Below are 16,699 nucleotides of genomic sequence, written 5' to 3' on the forward strand. Positions count from 1 at the left end.
ACATCACTGTTTTTTCGCGGGTGTCGCAGGCAGCTGATTTAAATTATCCCAGTCTATTTCCGTAAAATCAATCAAGATGTTACTGCTTTTTGGCACGTACTGCCAATACTTGACCCCGGCAGCATCAAGCATCCTCTTGGACGCAATGGTAGCATCTTTGTGGCTATGTTTGTCTGACATATAAACGATCTCACGGATGCGTGACTGTATGATCATTTTAGCGCATTCGTTACAGGGAAACAGGGCAACGTAGATCGTGCAATTTTTAACATCGGCACTATTTTTGTTCAAAATTGCGTTCATTTCAGCGTGGCACACATAAAGATATTTATTCTCCAGCGGATCACCGGAGACTTTGCTCCACGGGAACTCGTCGTCGTCGCATCCTATTGGAAATCCATTGTAGCCAACTCCGACTATTTTCTTCTCTTCGTTTACGATGCAGGCCCCTACCTGTGTATTAGGATCTTTACTACGTTTTGCCGCCAAAAAAGCTGTCGCCATGAAATATTCATTCCAATCAAGATAGTCATTTCTTTTTCCTTGGTGCGGTTTCCGTTGTATTGCGTTGGTTATCACGTCTTTGTCAGCCATCGCTATCACCTACCAGCTGGTACTGAAATAATCTAAAATGTTTAAAAAATGTAAAATTTTCAACGATGAGGAAAACATCGAAATTTACCAAATTTGCTATCTCAATTTGCCGCCAATCGTAACGAGCACCGACGTCATCCCAGGGCAGAGTTGCCAGTTTGTATCTACAGCACCTTTGGTGTTAAACGGGTTAAAGTTCAGCAGTACGAAATGAACGAATTTCGGCGATTTCGGCCAAGACCAACATGCACATCAGTATTTATGGTAAGCTCTAAATATTTATAAGGATTGCTATTAATTTTATGGTATTTATGCGACTGTATTTCGCTGTAGCAAAATTTTTCTAGAGGTAAACAAACAGCTTACACTCTTAAATGAGTTTACCCGTAAATTGGTTAGATTTAGCTAAAACTTGGTTAAAGTTACTCAAAATGCCCTTGAAGTGTCCGAACTCAGATTTTGAGTAAGAAATACTCTGCAATCTTATTGAATAAGTTTACCTATAAATAGGTTGCACTATTTAGACTACTGTGATAATCATTTAATGTAACGTAGCGCATTTTGCACTGTTAATCTGCCACTAGACTGGCTTCTAGTTTGATCTACTAATGAGTTTGACTTCTTTTTCCTTCTTTCCCTTCTTTTTCACTTCTTTTTTTTTAGCGAAATCGTGTGCGAGATTCGACTGTGATAATCATGTAAATCGGGGTAGTCTAAATAGGGGCAAATGTCGCAATATCTATATGATATATCTATATGATTCTATAGGTATACCCAAGAGTATACCTGTAAATAGGTTGGATTTTGTTAAAGCTAGCTTGATACTACTCAAAATGCTCTTAAAGTGTACAAACTTAGATTTTGATTTTGAGATTTTGAGAAGTTAGAAAAGTGTATTATTTGCACCACATCGACAGGTAACCATGTTTTCGCCGCAAACATCTCGTGTGTGCGAAAATGAGATAACATATCAGCACTGCGTTTTACTCAACTGCCAGCAGTCTGATTTGGGCCCGCTGTCAAATTTTGAGCCCAGGACATGCTGTCGCTGACGCTCACTGCAGCTCGATATAGAGATGTCGATGGGGTGGTTATTTGTCATAGAGAATAATTCAATTATCGGTAGTAAGTAGCCAAAATTGGTTGCCCATTTTTACACAAAGTTTGAGTTTGTACACTTTAAGGGCATTTTGAGTAGTTTCAACGTAGCTTTAACCAAAAACATTCCATCAAGAAGACTGGCATCTCTTCGTCGCGCCCATACAAAATGTCGAGCAACAGAAGGAACAGCGCACCCCTCCCGACAAAAGTTGAAGCTGTGTGTACATGTATTGGTGAGAAAATATGTATATGCGAGCATGGCAATGCATTGCATACGTGTTTGTGTACATCCATATTCTAATATACACACACTAGTATGTGAAAGTTCAACTTTAACTCGGCAGGTAGCATTGCTGTTACTGTCGCTCGACTTTTAGCAGAGTTGCCAGTCTTCTTGATGGGATGTTTTTGCTTTAACTAAATCCGACATATTTACAGGTAGAATCATTTAAGAGTGCGGATTCAGCTAAAACTTAAAGTTATAACCTAAAGGCCCCCATACACGGCGAATATCGCAGGCGTAAACAAACCGAGTGAGGGTTGATTTTCCTATGTCTAGCAAAAAATAACTCACTCGTTTTGTTTACATTTGCGAAATTCGCCCTTTTGTTAATTCTGTCTAGATATGTTGGGTTGGAAATGAACAAAATGTTGGAGGGTCATTCCGACCGAGTGCCGAGCCGAACATTTTCTTCTGCCAGTTTGGTTCGTGGCACTCACACACAAGCGAGCGTGTTGGACGAACATGAATTCACCAACATTTTCCCGCCAACATGTACGTACGTGTATGGAGGCGTCAAGAGAGAGGATCCAGCTCAGTGACAAACAATCAATCGTTTGAGATTGATTCATTGTTACCGGTTTCTTCTTATATCTGACGCACAACATTTAAATAGCACCACCCAGATAACACAAGATCGTAATAGAAAGTTCACACTAAATCTTTTCCATGTCAATTTTACATTGCAATTGAATCCAGCTTTTTATGAGCCATAATGGCGGACGTGTTCGTAATATTTGAACAGCATTTTTGACATTTCCCTAATACATCGCACGTTTTCTTTCCGTACATTCCGTTAGTTTTACCGCGAACGCGCGGAATGAAAACGTGCGATGTATTGGGGAAATGTCAAAAATGCTGTTCAAATATTACGAACACGTCCGCCATTATGGCTCGTAAAAAGCTGGATATTCAGGAGTAAATTTACATGTGACAAAACGCGCGATCAGCTCTTCATGACCTAGCAAGCGCTTAACCGCCCAGTTAGCTTCGAGGTACGATGCTGGTCTAACAAGCCAGTCGTCGTATGTTCGAATCTCGGCTGGGCGCTGCTCGCTAGATAGAGTCAGTAGGATCATTGCACTAGCCTCGTAATTTTCCTGTACTCTAACAGCCGGCTGCGAAGTCTGTCGATAAAGAAGGGCAATATCTAAAGACGGTATAAGCCCAAGGCTTTTTTTGACCTAGCAAGCGCATAGCTCTCTGAAGAAAACCTCTCAGCCATGATCCCTGAACCTTTAAGCCGTTTATGAGCGTCCCGAATGTTTTCTAGTTATGATAAAACATTAATAGTAAGTAAACAGGAAAGCTACAATAATTGTGTTTGGTTACTATTGTTGTTGCAGTTGAAAACCGTAATAATCGACTCGCCAGGTTCGGTTTTGTTCTTGTTCTGTGTGTTGCAACTACGTCGCACGTAGTGCGCTGTGTTCGCACATTGATGCGCTATACAGCGCACCACGTGCGACATAGTTGCGACACACAGAACAAGAATAAAACCGAATGTCGCGAGTCGATTATTACGGTTTTCAACTGCAACAACAATATAAGGTTACAAGTGTAGGGATTTTTCGAAAAAGAGCAAAAGACCATAAAATGTGTTATCAATAAGTCGGCTTTTGACACGTTCTTATTTAGTCTCTTGAGACTCTTTTAGTTCCATAGCTTTAACAAATCATTGTATAGCACCGACACGAAGCTAACCATTTAAAAGCATTACTTTCATTCTACTTAAAAATATTGTTATTGTTTACGAGATAAAACTCATATTTTATTGTTGATACACTCCTTAACATAATTTCAGCTGTTTTAAATTATCCCAGTCTATTTCTGTAAAATCAATCAAGATGTTATTGCTTTTTGGCACATACTGCCAATACTTGACCCCGGCAGCATCAAGCATCCTCTTGGACGCAATGGTAGCATCTTTGTGGCTATGTTTGTCTGACATATAAACGATCTCCCGGATGCGTGACTGTATGATCATTTTAGCGCATTCGTTACAGGGAAACAGGGCAACGTAGATCGTGCAATTTTTAACATCGGCACTATTTTTGTTTAAAATTGCGTTCATCTCAGCGTGGCACACATATAGATATTTATTCTCCAGCGGATCGCCGGAGGCTTTGGTCCACGGAAACTCGTCGTCGTCGCATCCTATTGGAAATCCATTGTAACCAACTCCGACAATTTTCTTCTCCTCATTTACGATGCAGGCCCCTACCTGTGTATTAGGATCTTTACTACGTTTTGCCGCCAAAAAAGCTGTCGCCATGAAATATTCATTCCAATCAAGATAGTCATTTCTTTTTCCTTGATGCGATTTCTGCTGAGTTGTGTTGTTTATCACTTCTTTGCCAGCCATCGCTATCAGCTGGTAGTGATATAATCCAAATTGAAGAAATTTTCCAAATTTGCCACCTCGATTTGGCGCCAATCGTAAACCCAGGGCAGAGTGGCTAGTTTGTATCTACAGAACCTTTGGTATATTAAAGCTCAGAAAGTATGCAGTGATATACCGCTTAGTTGGTCTCGAGGTACGATGCTGGCCTAACAAGCCAGTCGTCGTATGTTCGAATCTCGGCTAGGCGGTGCTGCTAGATAGAGTCAGTAGGATTTTGCACTAGCTCCGTAACTGCTCTGTACTCTATAGCCGGCTGCGAAGTGTGTCGATAAGCAAGGGTCAAGTCCTAGAAAGGACGTTTAATCCACGGCTTTGCTTGGAGTATGAAGTGAATGGAATTCGGCCAAGACTAACATGTACATCACTATGGTCAGATCTATTTAACGATTGCTAAAGTGCGACTGTATTTCGCTGTAGGTAAATTTTTCCAGAGGTAAATAAATAACGTATACAAGGCGAAGTGTGCGTACCTTTATTAGGTAAGCGCTTTATACACTCTTAAATGATTCTACCTGTAAATAGGTCGGATTTAGTTAAAGCTAGGTTGAAACTACTCAAAATGCCCTTAAAGTGTACAAACTCAAACTTTGGGTAAAAATTTCAACCAATTTTGGCTACTTGCTAGCGATAATTGAATTATTCTCCATGACAAATAACGCAATTTTAAGTTCCTACTACCAATTTTTTGGTTGAAAAACTACCCAAAATCTGAGTTTGTACACTTTAAGGGCATTTTGAGTAGTTTCAACCTTACTTTAACTAAATCCGACCAATTTACAGGTAGAATAATTTAAGAGTGTAGGTAATAACATAAATAGAAATAATTGATGAGTCCCAAATTTATGTATGCACAAATATCTGTATTTGTGGCAGCTCTGGTGTGTGGCATACACTCTTAAATGATTCTACCTGTAAATTGGTCGGATTTAGTTAAAGCTAGGTTGAAACTACTCAAAATGCCCTTAAAGTGTACAAACTCAGATTTTGAGTAGTTTTTCAACCAAAAAATTGGTAGTAGGAACTTACAAGTGCGTTATTTGTCATAGAGAATAATGCAATTATCGGTAGCAAGTAGCCAAAATTGGTTGAAATTTTTACCCAAAGTTTGAGTTTGTACACTTTAAGGGCATTTTGAGTAGTTTCAACCTAGCTTTGACTAAATCTGACCTATTTACAAATAGAATCATTTAAGAGTGTACTCAAACGAAGATAGAATTAACAAAAGGGCGAATGTCGCAAGCGTAAGCAAACCGAGTGAGGGTTGTTTTTCGTATGCTGGTCCAGCAAAAAATAACTCTCACTCGTTTTGTTTACATTTGCGACATTCGCCCTTTTGTTAATTCTATCTAGATTTATCGTTTATGACACCAAGCTCTACAAAGGCAGGTATACGGTATACGCTTGTAGGGTTTTAATTTGATTTGGTATTTGACGTTTACTATATCTCGTTTCTGCGTGATTGAAAATAGGATAAAGCGCACTGTTTGGTAACTTGCAAATAAAACTTTTGTTTGCATATCTTTTTAATTACATCTTATTTCAGAATTTTGTAACGAACCATTCGAATTTGAATCAAAATGAGTCATCTAGCTACAGATGAAAAAATGGACGTCGATTCCGATGCGAAACCCGGCATGTCGTCGTCTCATTTGGTCCCGTCTGCGTCGTCCCAGGTAGGACTCGGCAAGTCGGTATGTGTAGAATCGCGAAATGTTATGGCCGGTAGCGCTACAGTACCGTCTGTGACATGTTCCCTGCATCCGTTGGTAATTATGAATATATCCGATCACTGGACAAGGATTCGTGCACAAAATGGGTTCAGATCTCAGGTTTTTGGAGCCCTAATCGGTAAGCAGAAAGGACGAAACATCGAGGTGATGAATTCTTTCGAATTAAAGTTCGATGTAGTAGAAGATGAGGTGCATATTTTGATGGATTACTACAATGTAAAAGAACAACAATGTAAGTCAATGCAGCGCAGTTTCAAATTCTACTTAAAATATAAATTATTTTATAGACAAGCAGGTCTTCAGCGATTTGGACTTTCTCGGTTGGTATACCACTGGTGGTGTTCCTTCTGAGAAGCACATCAATATTCACAAACAGATTTGTCAAATCAACGAATGCCCAATTATGTTATTGCTAGATCCAACTAGTCGCAATATGAATCAGTTGCCGATTTCACTGTATGAATCCGTTATCGATATCGTCCAAGGCGACGCAGTGATGCTTTTTGTTCCACTGACGTACACGTTGGCAACCGAAGAAGCAGAAAGAATTGGAGTTGATCACGTTGCTCGTATGTCTACTAACGAATCCGATGAAAATTCGAGTGTTGCTGAACATTTGCTTGCTCAGCACAATGCTATTAAAATGCTGCATTCAAGAGTGAAAATTGTGTTGGCATACATTAAAGCTGTTGAGGCTGGACAACTAGAGGTAAATCAAGAAATACTCCGTGGTGCTTTCTCCTTGAGCCGTCGTCTGCCAGTGATTCAGAACCCAGCCTTCAAAGAAGAATTTTATACGGTAAGTTGCTCATTTGGCAAGCCCTGAAATAATCTGAGCAAATTTGGCAATTGAAATTCTCTATTTTTTTTCGTAGCAATCGAATGATGTTGGTCTCATTACATATCTTGGAGCCTTAACAAAGGTGTCCAACGATATGAATCAACTAGTTAATAAATTCAACGTTTTATACGATCGCCAGGGAATGGGGCGTAGAATGCGAGGATTATTTTTCTAGACGCTCGGTTTAGTAGTTTGGTCAAATGTAAGCAGTTTAACTGTTAACAGCTAAGTTCTTTCGATTACAAAATTTCTCATAGTTATTAGATCCCGTCTACGGTATATTTGTACCACAATACACAGAATTCAACAAAACCAAGCAACAAACGTAAGATTTTCATTTACCGCATTGTCCACCGGAGCTAGTTGCAGCATTGTCAGCAGCCTTTTCATCTTCGCTGATTTCTTCTTCATCATCGTCGGAATCCTCTTCATCGTCCGAGCCATCATCATAGTCGTCGTCATCGTCGGAATCAGTTTCGTTGTAGCGATCTGCAGCTTGACGATAGGCAGTATACTCGGCATCGTAAACGTAGTCATCCTCATCTCCGGAGTCATCTTGGCGTTTACGGCCATATTTATGGCTACGAACTGAAAAATAGATTATATTTGTAAATTACAAACTTCAACAATGATATTAGAAAGAATAGAAAGTTCCCAAAATTTTACTTGGCCCAACTAACCTAACAATTGACGTAACAGTTCTATTTAAAAAAAGGGTGAAAATAAATTACCTATCTTAAAATAGAAACTCACCTGACATGCTCAGATCCTTAGTCTGACTTGTATCATAGTTGCATTTGGGACAAGGAATCGGCTTGTTTTTATCATACTTGAATCCTTTTCGACGAATATGATCTTCGCAGTAGCATGTTTTACATCGTAAGCACGAATATTGACCCAGCTTGTTACATGACTGACACTTATACGATTCAGATTCCAGTACCTGACACGACGCTTGATGTTCAAATTGATCGTCTTCGCAGAGAAAGTTGTCGCAGAAACAGCACTTGTACATGCGACCTCCGTGGTCCCAGACTCCTCGTTCACACTCAACGCAAACAGCATCGATAAGAGGACAGGTGCAGGCGTGTGACTGCAGACACTTCCGGCCATGACAGACCCATGCTTCGCAGTGATCACAAATTGCCCCAACCATCTGCAAACCAGTAGTGAAAACTCCTGCATGCTTTATGACGCAGTCACCAGTTTTCAACATGCATTTCTGCTTACCACATTGGGCGCAGATCGGTAAACGTTGAACACTTTGACAAAAGTAGCAAAAGGCACGAGATTTCTGCTTCCTGTTGAGGAAATATTAACTATTGGACCGATAAAAACAGGTTTCACAGATGTTATCACTTACTTGCCACATTTTTCACAATCCATTGGTAGATTGCATGGTTGCTCCGGCAGCTGAGATTCGCGGTTCCGAATCTCTTTCTGGCGAAGTTTTTGCTTTTCAGCTTTCTTACGTTGACCAGTTTTTTTCTTCGGCATTACAGAGAATACTATATATTACAATTGCAGTAACTTATAAAACAATAAATCTGTAGAACTCGACAAACCTGACTGTAGAAAACCATCAGGTTGTCAAATCCATTGTGCACGCTAAAACCAAATAGACTCATTAATAGGTTGAAAAGCATCTTAACATAATCTACGAAAAAACTCATTTTTTTACTGGGCTTGCACTGCGCGATTAAAATTGCCGACCAACATTTGAAAAGGGCGGATAAGCCAACTGTTAAATAGAACGAGAGAGAGTTATTTTTGCTGGAGCAGCATTAGGAAAATGAACTCTCACTCGTTCTGTTTGACAGTTGGCTTATCTGTCCTTTTCAAATGTTAGGCAACAATTATGGTGGGTTATTAAAATTACACTGTATGTATGCATTCACGATGTACGGCACTATGACGGCACCGCACGACCTCTTTTCCACCTACAGAACTGCCCGTAGCTGAATGCGTGAAAATTATTTCCGATATATTTCTGTCTTTTGCCTAACAAGTAACAAATCGCCTTTTTTTTAACAAATCGCTATTCTGCTTCACGCAAACTCGAAATTAATGTAGGTGTCTCCACTGCGGCGCCGTCATAGCGAATATGTTCGATCATCTTGCTTGCCAGAACATGAGGGTCTGTCTTTCTTGCCATTGCCTAGCAACTTCTTTTCACCAGGTTTAAGTGGGACTTCCTTGCGTTACGCAAAACTCCTCTGCTCTCGGGTAGACCGCGGCCTTTCAAGCAGGGGATTTTATTTTAAACTTTAACATTTTTTCAGCTTAACTCCGGACATGCAACACAAAATACATTTTTCTTTAATTTATATTTTATTTACATCTTGTATGGGACGTGATAACATGTTACAAAACTTTGCCAGCTCTTTTTACAATCGACGGCAGTTTTAGAGGAAACGGTAGAAGAAAGTAACGAAACTAAGGTGTAGACAGTATACTGTATGCCCTATGAATGAAAGGGTTCGCTTTACTTCTCCCATCAGGTTTACACGGGAAAAGCAAAGCAAATTGTTTTATTCATACGGCCCAGTGTCCCCAGGGGCAGACAAAACGCAACGGAAAATTAGGTAAGGGAGAGTCACTGAAGCAACGCTTATTAGGTATGTGCAGTATGTGCTGGGGGATCTGCTGATCGAACTAAGCTATAATGAGAGCCAATTTCAACCTTTCAACCGGATTCGAACTCAACTTGTGGATCGTACCCAAGAACCATTTGATTTGAGGAGTAGTTTATCCAATATACAGCTAATATCCCGTGAACAAGCGCTTGATAAGCTGTTATTCAACAAAAATGTTTGTTGGGTAGATATTGGTGAGCCCTTGAACCACACCGGACTGGATATCCAGTCCACTGTCCATATTTGTTGTCGTGAATTTCTCAAATTTTTGAGATGATAATTTTGAGAATTTATCTTATTTATTACTTATCAAGATGCTTGAAAATTCTTTAGAGTTGGATTGAAAATACGATACGCAATGAAAATACGCAATATTATTTTCGACAAAGTTGCTAATACATAAAAAAAGCTTCTATTTGTGACCTGTGAGCCTAATGTTGATGTAGTTAATTGTAAATTAACGAAATCAACTATATATATTTACTATATACCTATATCTTGATTTTTCAGTAAAACATATTCCTCTTTCTTTACCTTGGTTACGCCAAGATATTTTATTCTACTTCTACAAAGTAACTGTGATTAATAAATGTTCAGTGGAAAGCAGCGGGGTGCTATCCGTATCTTAACGAACGGTGTTTGACAGTCCACTTAACGAAGGGCGCTATTTCAAAAAATGCAAGAAATAGCGCCCGTCTGACAGGTAGATTTGCTGCCAACCTTTGTCGAGATGTGCTGAGATGTTGGCAACAAAAACATGGCACCCATCGCAAGCCCCTGGTGGAAAGCTATTTATTCGTGTCCGTGTCGGCTAGATACCAGCAGCCATCACTTCCTGCAATTTGCTTAACACTAACAGCTGTATTCATACCTTTGCAAAGATTTTGCAGCGATGTACTTTTCAATATTGTCTCGTTGCGCGTTACTTTGGTGTAGCTTCCACCAGCGCTCCGTTTATGAATCGTGAAAATTTCCTTCGCCTTTCTATTTCCGCCGGACGGTATAAAACGGTTCATCTGGGGAATGAGTTCATTGCGTTCTTCCAGAGTGGCGTGGTCACCGCAAGCCAAACAGTTTGAAATTCTGCCGCTTTCTTTATACGCAACACTAGCGGAATACGCTGTTGTCTTTTGTTTGGAGTGTTGGCGATCATTCATCAGTTGCAGATTCCATTGCACCTTCTCAAGTTGTTTCTGTATATTTTCGGTTTCACTTGATTGCGCTTTAGTAGAGATCGACCTTTGAACTTCATAGAATTTTGGAAGATTCAATTTATTTTGATTGAAAATTTCGTCATAAAGCAGTCCAATGTTCTTTGAAACATCTACTTCTATTGTCCTGAAGCATTCGAATGGAACATATTTCTTTAAATCCGTGATATAGGCTCGAAGAGATAGTTCAGCGAGTACTTCTGCTTTGTCTGCCTTAATAGTTGAAAAGTAGTTCATTTGCTCTGTGACTGTTTGGATGTTTTGTATAAGCTGCTCCCTCTCTTTTTCAATGCACCTAATAGAACATCTTATTTCTCGAATTTGGATTTCAAGATGATCTAACCCGGCGTATAATTCTTTAAATTTAGATTCATATTGAGACATTATTAAACTAAGGCACTCCATGTCAGACGTTATCCTGGCAACCTTCTTTTCTTCTTCGCACAAACGACTTTCTAAATGGTCAACCTGTTCAAGAATTTTAGCCAAAATTTCGAACACTTCTAGGTTCCTAGACTTTATAGTGTTTACGTCATTTTCAAGAGCTTTTAGTCGTATCAGATAAGCTTTAAGCAGATTATTTATCGCTGGCAACTGATTAGTTGAATCGTCCGTTCTGAGTGGTTCACCTGCTAGGGAAGCTTCTGCTTCAGTTCCCAATCCGATTGAGGTATAGGTTGTGTCCGCCAACGGTTCTGATGATTGCTCGGTTGTCAGTTCCTCTTGTGTAATGAGCCCGGTCGTGATAGATTCATTCTTGGTGTTCGAAGATAGTGTATTCAACGATTGAGGAGGCGTAGGTTCGTCACTGGATGGTTGTTCGTTAACACTAGTAGACTTGATGTCGATTGCGGCCTCTAAACTCATGATGGAAGAAGCTGATTCTTGAGGAATTGAATTCTTAGAGTCAGCTTTCTGAGATATGCCATTTTGCGAAGTATCGTTCTGAGATGTTATTTCTTGAGTTGCGGGTTCTTGCGGGATTGGATGCTCTAGACTAGATTCATCTCTAGGCGGAGAAATTCCGGCTTCGTTATCCAAGCCTGTTTCCGTAACAGTAAGTTGATCACCGATCTTTAACCCTACAATCACTTCCCGGAAAAGCTTGTAGAGCAGGTGAAGGTTTACAACTCCTGATTCTGGCTTTTCAAATGCAAGTTCAAGCAGATCGAGAAGCTTAACTGGTTTTGAAGTCATGGCGTTGACTTGTTACTAATTCGGCGAAAAATTGAACGTGATGTTGTGATGGCAATACCGCTTACTTTGATTGGTGCAAATCGTAAAACGAATAAAAACTTTCAATTTTAGTTTATTTTGTTTGCTTTAGAACAAAATTTATTAAAACAATCAAATATCAAACGGGTAAAATTCATTTATATCAACAATTATCAAAACATTTGTAAGTATGAATATGTGTACGATCTGTACGATAAACCTTACCGATTTGGTTGTTCAAATGCTCCCACAGTCATAAACCGAGCAAATTGAGCACCGCATTGGAACAAACTATTTATTTTGTTTTGTTGGTAACCGATTAGAAAATACATCGGTCGGAGAAAATGAGAAAAAAGGTGAACAAAAAATCTTGTCTTGTCTGCCTTGAAATAGGTGAGCTTAATTATAGGTATTTATAAGCATTAAATGGACAATTTCCTCTAATTGTTATTAATGTAGATTTATTTTTAAAAACATCATATTTTCTATATAAATTACCGTGAAACAACGTCGAAAAATTCTGCAAGAAAGTATAATAATAAAATCAGCGATTATTAACCAGTAGGACTGCGGATTCTTTCTATGGGCGTTTCAGTGGCTCATCACTTTTCTTCATACCGAAAACAACCGGGATCAATAAAGACAAATTGTCCCCTCAAAAAGTCAAAACACCACACAATTTATATCGTCCAAAATCCACTAGAACCTTTTGTTGGTTCTCGTTCTGATGAAAATACTCCGCAATCAGCATTCATCTGGAAGGGGGTGGTGACACAGCAGTAGTAGGCTACGAATGAGATCAAAAGCACAATAGCACCCACCAGCCGTCACGATCCTAACCGAGAGGGCTCGAAAAAGGCGCAAATCTAAAGAAAATCCGCTTTTATTGCTTTCACTTCTGTTTCCCTGCCAACCATTTCCCGGTGGGTCGTGTTTTGCAGTGGGCGAACAACAATGCGAATCATCGTCGCGCGGATCTTTTGTTGTTTTCTAATATGAACGGCTAACACAGCCAGCAGTGGTGGCTTATCCTCCTTCCAGTTTTCGTTCAAATCTCTACCATCCAAACATCTCTGGTTCTCGCAATAACATAATAACAAATTGATTTTCTCATAATAGGTAGAAGAAAAGCCGAATGTGTTGTAGACTTGGCAATATGCCGCTGAACATTAGGACACGGAGAAATTTAAAAAGGATTGAGATTGTTCGAAAATAATTTGCCAAATCATGGTCTCAAAATATGAATTTGTTGAATTATCAAGTCACAAGATACATATTCTAATTCACAACCGAATAAACTCGCAGGATGCTGTTGATTTTAATTCATAGTAATTAGTATAATTGCTGAAATTTCAGAATATTTGAAAGAAAATCTCTGCTTTATTCATTGTTAATCGTAAAACATGAACTTCGTATTTTACGATACAAATTTAATTGGTTTCAAATTTTATATTTGCTTCGTTGAATTGCGCTAGTCGTCAGATTATTACTGGTTTTCTGATTCTATTCACGCATTACGTTCACAAATACGTTGTCACTCCGGATGCGTCAAACTGATAAAATAACAATAAACGTTTAGAAATATCTATACCTATAAAGAAGGATTTCTGTCTGTCTGTCTGTCTGTCTGTCTGTCTGTCTGTTTTGTGTTCCTTATAGAATCAAAAACTACTGAACCAATCGGCGTGAAAATTTGCATGTAGAGGTTTTTAGGGCCAGGAAAGGTTTTAGTGATGGTTAGAGACCCCTCCCCCCATTAAGAGGGGGGGCTCCCATACAAATGAAACACAAATTTCTGCATAATTCGAGAACTAATTAAGCAAATAGAACCAAATTTGGCATGTGGGTGTTTTCGGTGACAAGAATTTATTCTAGGGTAATTTGAGACCCCTCCCCTCTTTATAAGGGGAATTATAACTCCTCTCTCCTTTAAGAGGGGGGGTTTACATACCAATTTCCTCATAACTCGAGAACTAATCAAGCAAATGGAACCAAATTTGGCATGTGAAGGTTTTCGAGGGCAAGAAAATTTTCTATGTTGAATTAGGACCCCTCCTCACTTTAAGAGGGGGGGCTCTTGTACAAATGAAATACCAATTTCCTCATAACTCGAGAATTAATCAAGCAAATGGAACCAAATTTGGCATGTGTGTGTTTTTGAAGACAAAATTTTTTTCTATGATGAATTGGGACCCCTCCCCACTTTAAGAGGGGGGGGGGGGCTCCTATACAAACGAAATACAAATTTCCTTATAACTCGAGAGCTAATCCAGCAAATGGAACCAAATTTGGCATGTAGGTGTTTTTGGAGGCAAGAATGTTTTCTATGATGAATAAGAACCTCTCCCCACTTTAGGAGGGGGGGCTCCTATACAAATGAAATACAAATTTCCTCATAACTCGAGAACTAATCAAGCAAATAGAACCAAATTTGGCATGTGGGTGTTTTCGGTGACAAGAATTTATTCTATGGTAAATTGAGACCCCTCCCTCTTTATAAGAGGAATTGTAACTCCTCTCTCCTTTAAGAGGGGGGGCTGCCATACAAATTTCCTCATAACTCGAGAACTAATCAAGCAAATGGAACCAACTTTGGCATGTGAAGGTTTTCGAGGGCAAGAAAATTTTCTACGGTGAATTAGGACCCCTCCCCACTCTAAGAGGGGGGGCTCCTGTACAAATGAAATACAAATTTCCTCCTAACTCGAGAACTAATCAAGCAAATAGAACAACATTTGGCATGTGGGTGTTTTTTTTGGTGACAAGAATTTATTCTATGGTGAATTGAGACCCCTCCCCTCTTTATAAGAGGAATTATAACTCCTCTCCCCTTTAAGAGGGGGGACTTCCATACAAATTTCCTCATAACTCGAGAACTAATCAAGCAAATGCAACCAAATTTGGCATGTGAAGGTTTTCGAGAGCAAGAAAATTTTCTATGGTGAATTAGGACCCCTCCCCACTTTAAGAGGAGGGGCTCCTGTACAAATTAAATACCAATTTCCTCATAACTCGAGAACTAATCAAGCGAATTGAACCAAATTTGGCATGTGTGTGTTTTTGGAGACAATTTTTTTTTTCAATGATGAATTGGGACCCCTCCCCACTTTAGGAGGGGGGGTCCTGTACAAACGAGATACAAATTTCCTCATAACTCGAGAACTAATCCAGCAAATGGAACCAAATTTGGCATGTAGGTGTTTTTGGAGGCAAGAATTTTTTCTGTGATGAATTAGGACCTCTTCCCACATTGGGAGGGGGGGCTCCAATACAAATGAAATACAAATTTCCCCATAACTCGAGAACTAATCAAGCAAATGGAACCAACTTTGGCATGTGAAGGTTTTCGAGGGCAAGAAAATTTTCTACGGTGAATTAGGACCCCTCCCCACTCTAAGAGGGAGGGCTCCTGTACAAATGAAATACAAATTTCCTCCTAACTCGAGAACTAATCAAGCAAATAGAACAACATTTGGCATGTGGGTGTTTTTGGAGGCAACCATTTTTCCCATGATGAATTAGGACTTCTTACCTTTTTAGGAGGGGGGGGGGGGGCTCCCATTCAAACGAAATACAAATTTGCTCATAACTTTAGAACTAATCAAGTAAATGGAACCAAATTTGGCATGTGAGAGTTTTAAATGGCAGAATTTTTTTTCTGTGGTGTATTACGACCCCTTTCCCTTTTAAGAGGGTGGGCTTCCATACAAATGAAATACAAATTTCCTTATAATTTGAGTACTAATCAAGCAAATGGAACCAAATTTAGCATGTAGGAGATTTTTGAGTCTTGAATTTATTTTATGATAGTTAGAGACCTCTCACCCCTGTGGTAGGGGGATATGGACTCTCATACAAATAAAACAGAAATTTTTGCGAAACTCAAAAACTAATCCAACTCGAGAAATTCGAGACTCTTCCATAAAACATTAATCAATAACAAGACCACAAAAACTATCTATAGTAACACTAGATCATTCAAGACGAGCCGGTCGCGAGTGTTGCCGGTGACCCGCCGTCGGAAGCGCCGCCCACTGGGGGACTTGCAAAACTCGAGAAGTGATAAAGATCATCCGAGATTCATGATTTATGTACAACACAGGTTAATTTGTGGCAATACGAAGTTTGTCGGGTCAGCTAGTTACAAATAAAATCGCGTTACAAAAATATCCATCTAACCCTATGTATTCTTAGCAAGCAATAAATATCAACTCCCTATTTCCTTTGAATAGTAAATTTTTATTTCGAGTTTAATCCTTTTGCCAAACCCGCATTATCCTGGAAAAGTGCTTTGTTTTCTTCAAACATCCCGTCCCTCTTTTTCGCTGTATAGGCCAACCAAACCAAACCGAGGAGGTGGTTTTGGCTTTGTGCGAGGGTGACTGTAACTAAAAGTAGGAAAAATATAGTATTAATATGGAAGGTATAGGAACCGACAGGGGAAAAGATCGTTCGGTTGAGCGGATAGGCAAATATGTTATTTGTCGCTTCTGTGCAGATGCTTCGATAGAAGCGAGCACAATTTGCTCGTCACAAATAAGTAATAAAGACACTGCTGGCTGTGGCGTTTTCATCTTTTATGTGCGACAATATTTCACGGATTACTATCATCATTATGATAATCATCATCACATCGTGCGGAAAATATATCGAGACCCTTATGACGAGAGGATTATTTGAGGTTTAT

The 16,699-nt window shown here is 39.4% G+C and overlaps 3 protein-coding genes across 3 annotated transcripts; 1 reads left to right on the top strand and 2 right to left on the bottom strand.

Annotated features, from left to right (window-relative positions):
* Nucleotides 1-3: 3 nt before the first annotated feature.
* LOC128740763 (uncharacterized) lies at nucleotides 4-5,699 on the bottom strand (the record flags this gene model as incomplete). The annotated part of the gene is made up of 3 exons (XM_053836329.1): nucleotides 4-596; nucleotides 3,770-4,288; nucleotides 5,675-5,699. Coding segments are annotated over 3 exons (1,137 nt in total), but the record flags the coding sequence as incomplete, so codon positions are not given.
* A 122-nt stretch (nucleotides 5,700-5,821) lies between these two features.
* Nucleotides 5,822-7,530, top strand: LOC128743381 (COP9 signalosome complex subunit 6). The gene is made up of 5 exons (XM_053839944.1): nucleotides 5,822-5,866; nucleotides 5,923-6,341; nucleotides 6,397-6,908; nucleotides 6,985-7,152; nucleotides 7,208-7,530. Exons 2-4 carry the CDS (start codon nucleotides 5,957-5,959, stop codon nucleotides 7,123-7,125), a joined length of 1,038 nt encoding a protein of 345 aa, XP_053695919.1. The 5' UTR covers nucleotides 5,822-5,866; nucleotides 5,923-5,956; the 3' UTR covers nucleotides 7,126-7,152; nucleotides 7,208-7,530.
* Nucleotides 7,214-8,535, bottom strand: LOC128743382 (zinc finger protein 330 homolog). The gene is made up of 3 exons (XM_053839945.1): nucleotides 8,314-8,535; nucleotides 7,704-8,251; nucleotides 7,214-7,538 (listed from the first exon to the last, which is right to left on the bottom strand). The coding sequence occupies exons 1-3, from the start codon at nucleotides 8,445-8,447 to the stop codon at nucleotides 7,285-7,287; spliced, it is 936 nt and encodes a 311-aa protein (XP_053695920.1). The 5' UTR covers nucleotides 8,448-8,535; the 3' UTR covers nucleotides 7,214-7,284.
* Between the last annotated feature and the right edge of the window lie 8,164 nt (nucleotides 8,536-16,699).

This window comes from Sabethes cyaneus, chromosome 3 (genome assembly GCF_943734655.1).
Source record: "Sabethes cyaneus chromosome 3, idSabCyanKW18_F2, whole genome shotgun sequence".
NCBI lineage: Eukaryota > Metazoa > Arthropoda > Insecta > Diptera > Culicidae > Sabethes > Sabethes cyaneus.

Excerpts from the sequence above, each read along its gene's own strand:
- LOC128743381 (XM_053839944.1), top strand. The coding sequence starts at position 5,957 with ATGAGTCATCTAGCTACAGATGAAAAAATGGACGTCGATTCCGATGCG. Across the intron at positions 6,342-6,396 it reads CAATGTAAAAGAACAACAAT|ACAAGCAGGTCTTCAGCGAT; the intron begins GTAAGTCAATGC and ends ATTATTTTATAG. Across the intron at positions 6,909-6,984 it reads TCAAAGAAGAATTTTATACG|CAATCGAATGATGTTGGTCT; the intron begins GTAAGTTGCTCA and ends TTTTTTTCGTAG.
- LOC128743382 (XM_053839945.1), bottom strand. The coding sequence starts at position 8,447 with ATGCCGAAGAAAAAAACTGGTCAACGTAAGAAAGCTGAAAAGCAAAAA. Across the intron at positions 8,252-8,313 it reads GATTGTGAAAAATGTGGCAA|GAAGCAGAAATCTCGTGCCT; the intron begins GTAAGTGATAAC and ends TTTCCTCAACAG. Across the intron at positions 7,539-7,703 it reads TAAGGATCTGAGCATGTCAG|TTCGTAGCCATAAATATGGC; the intron begins GTGAGTTTCTAT and ends TCTATTTTTCAG.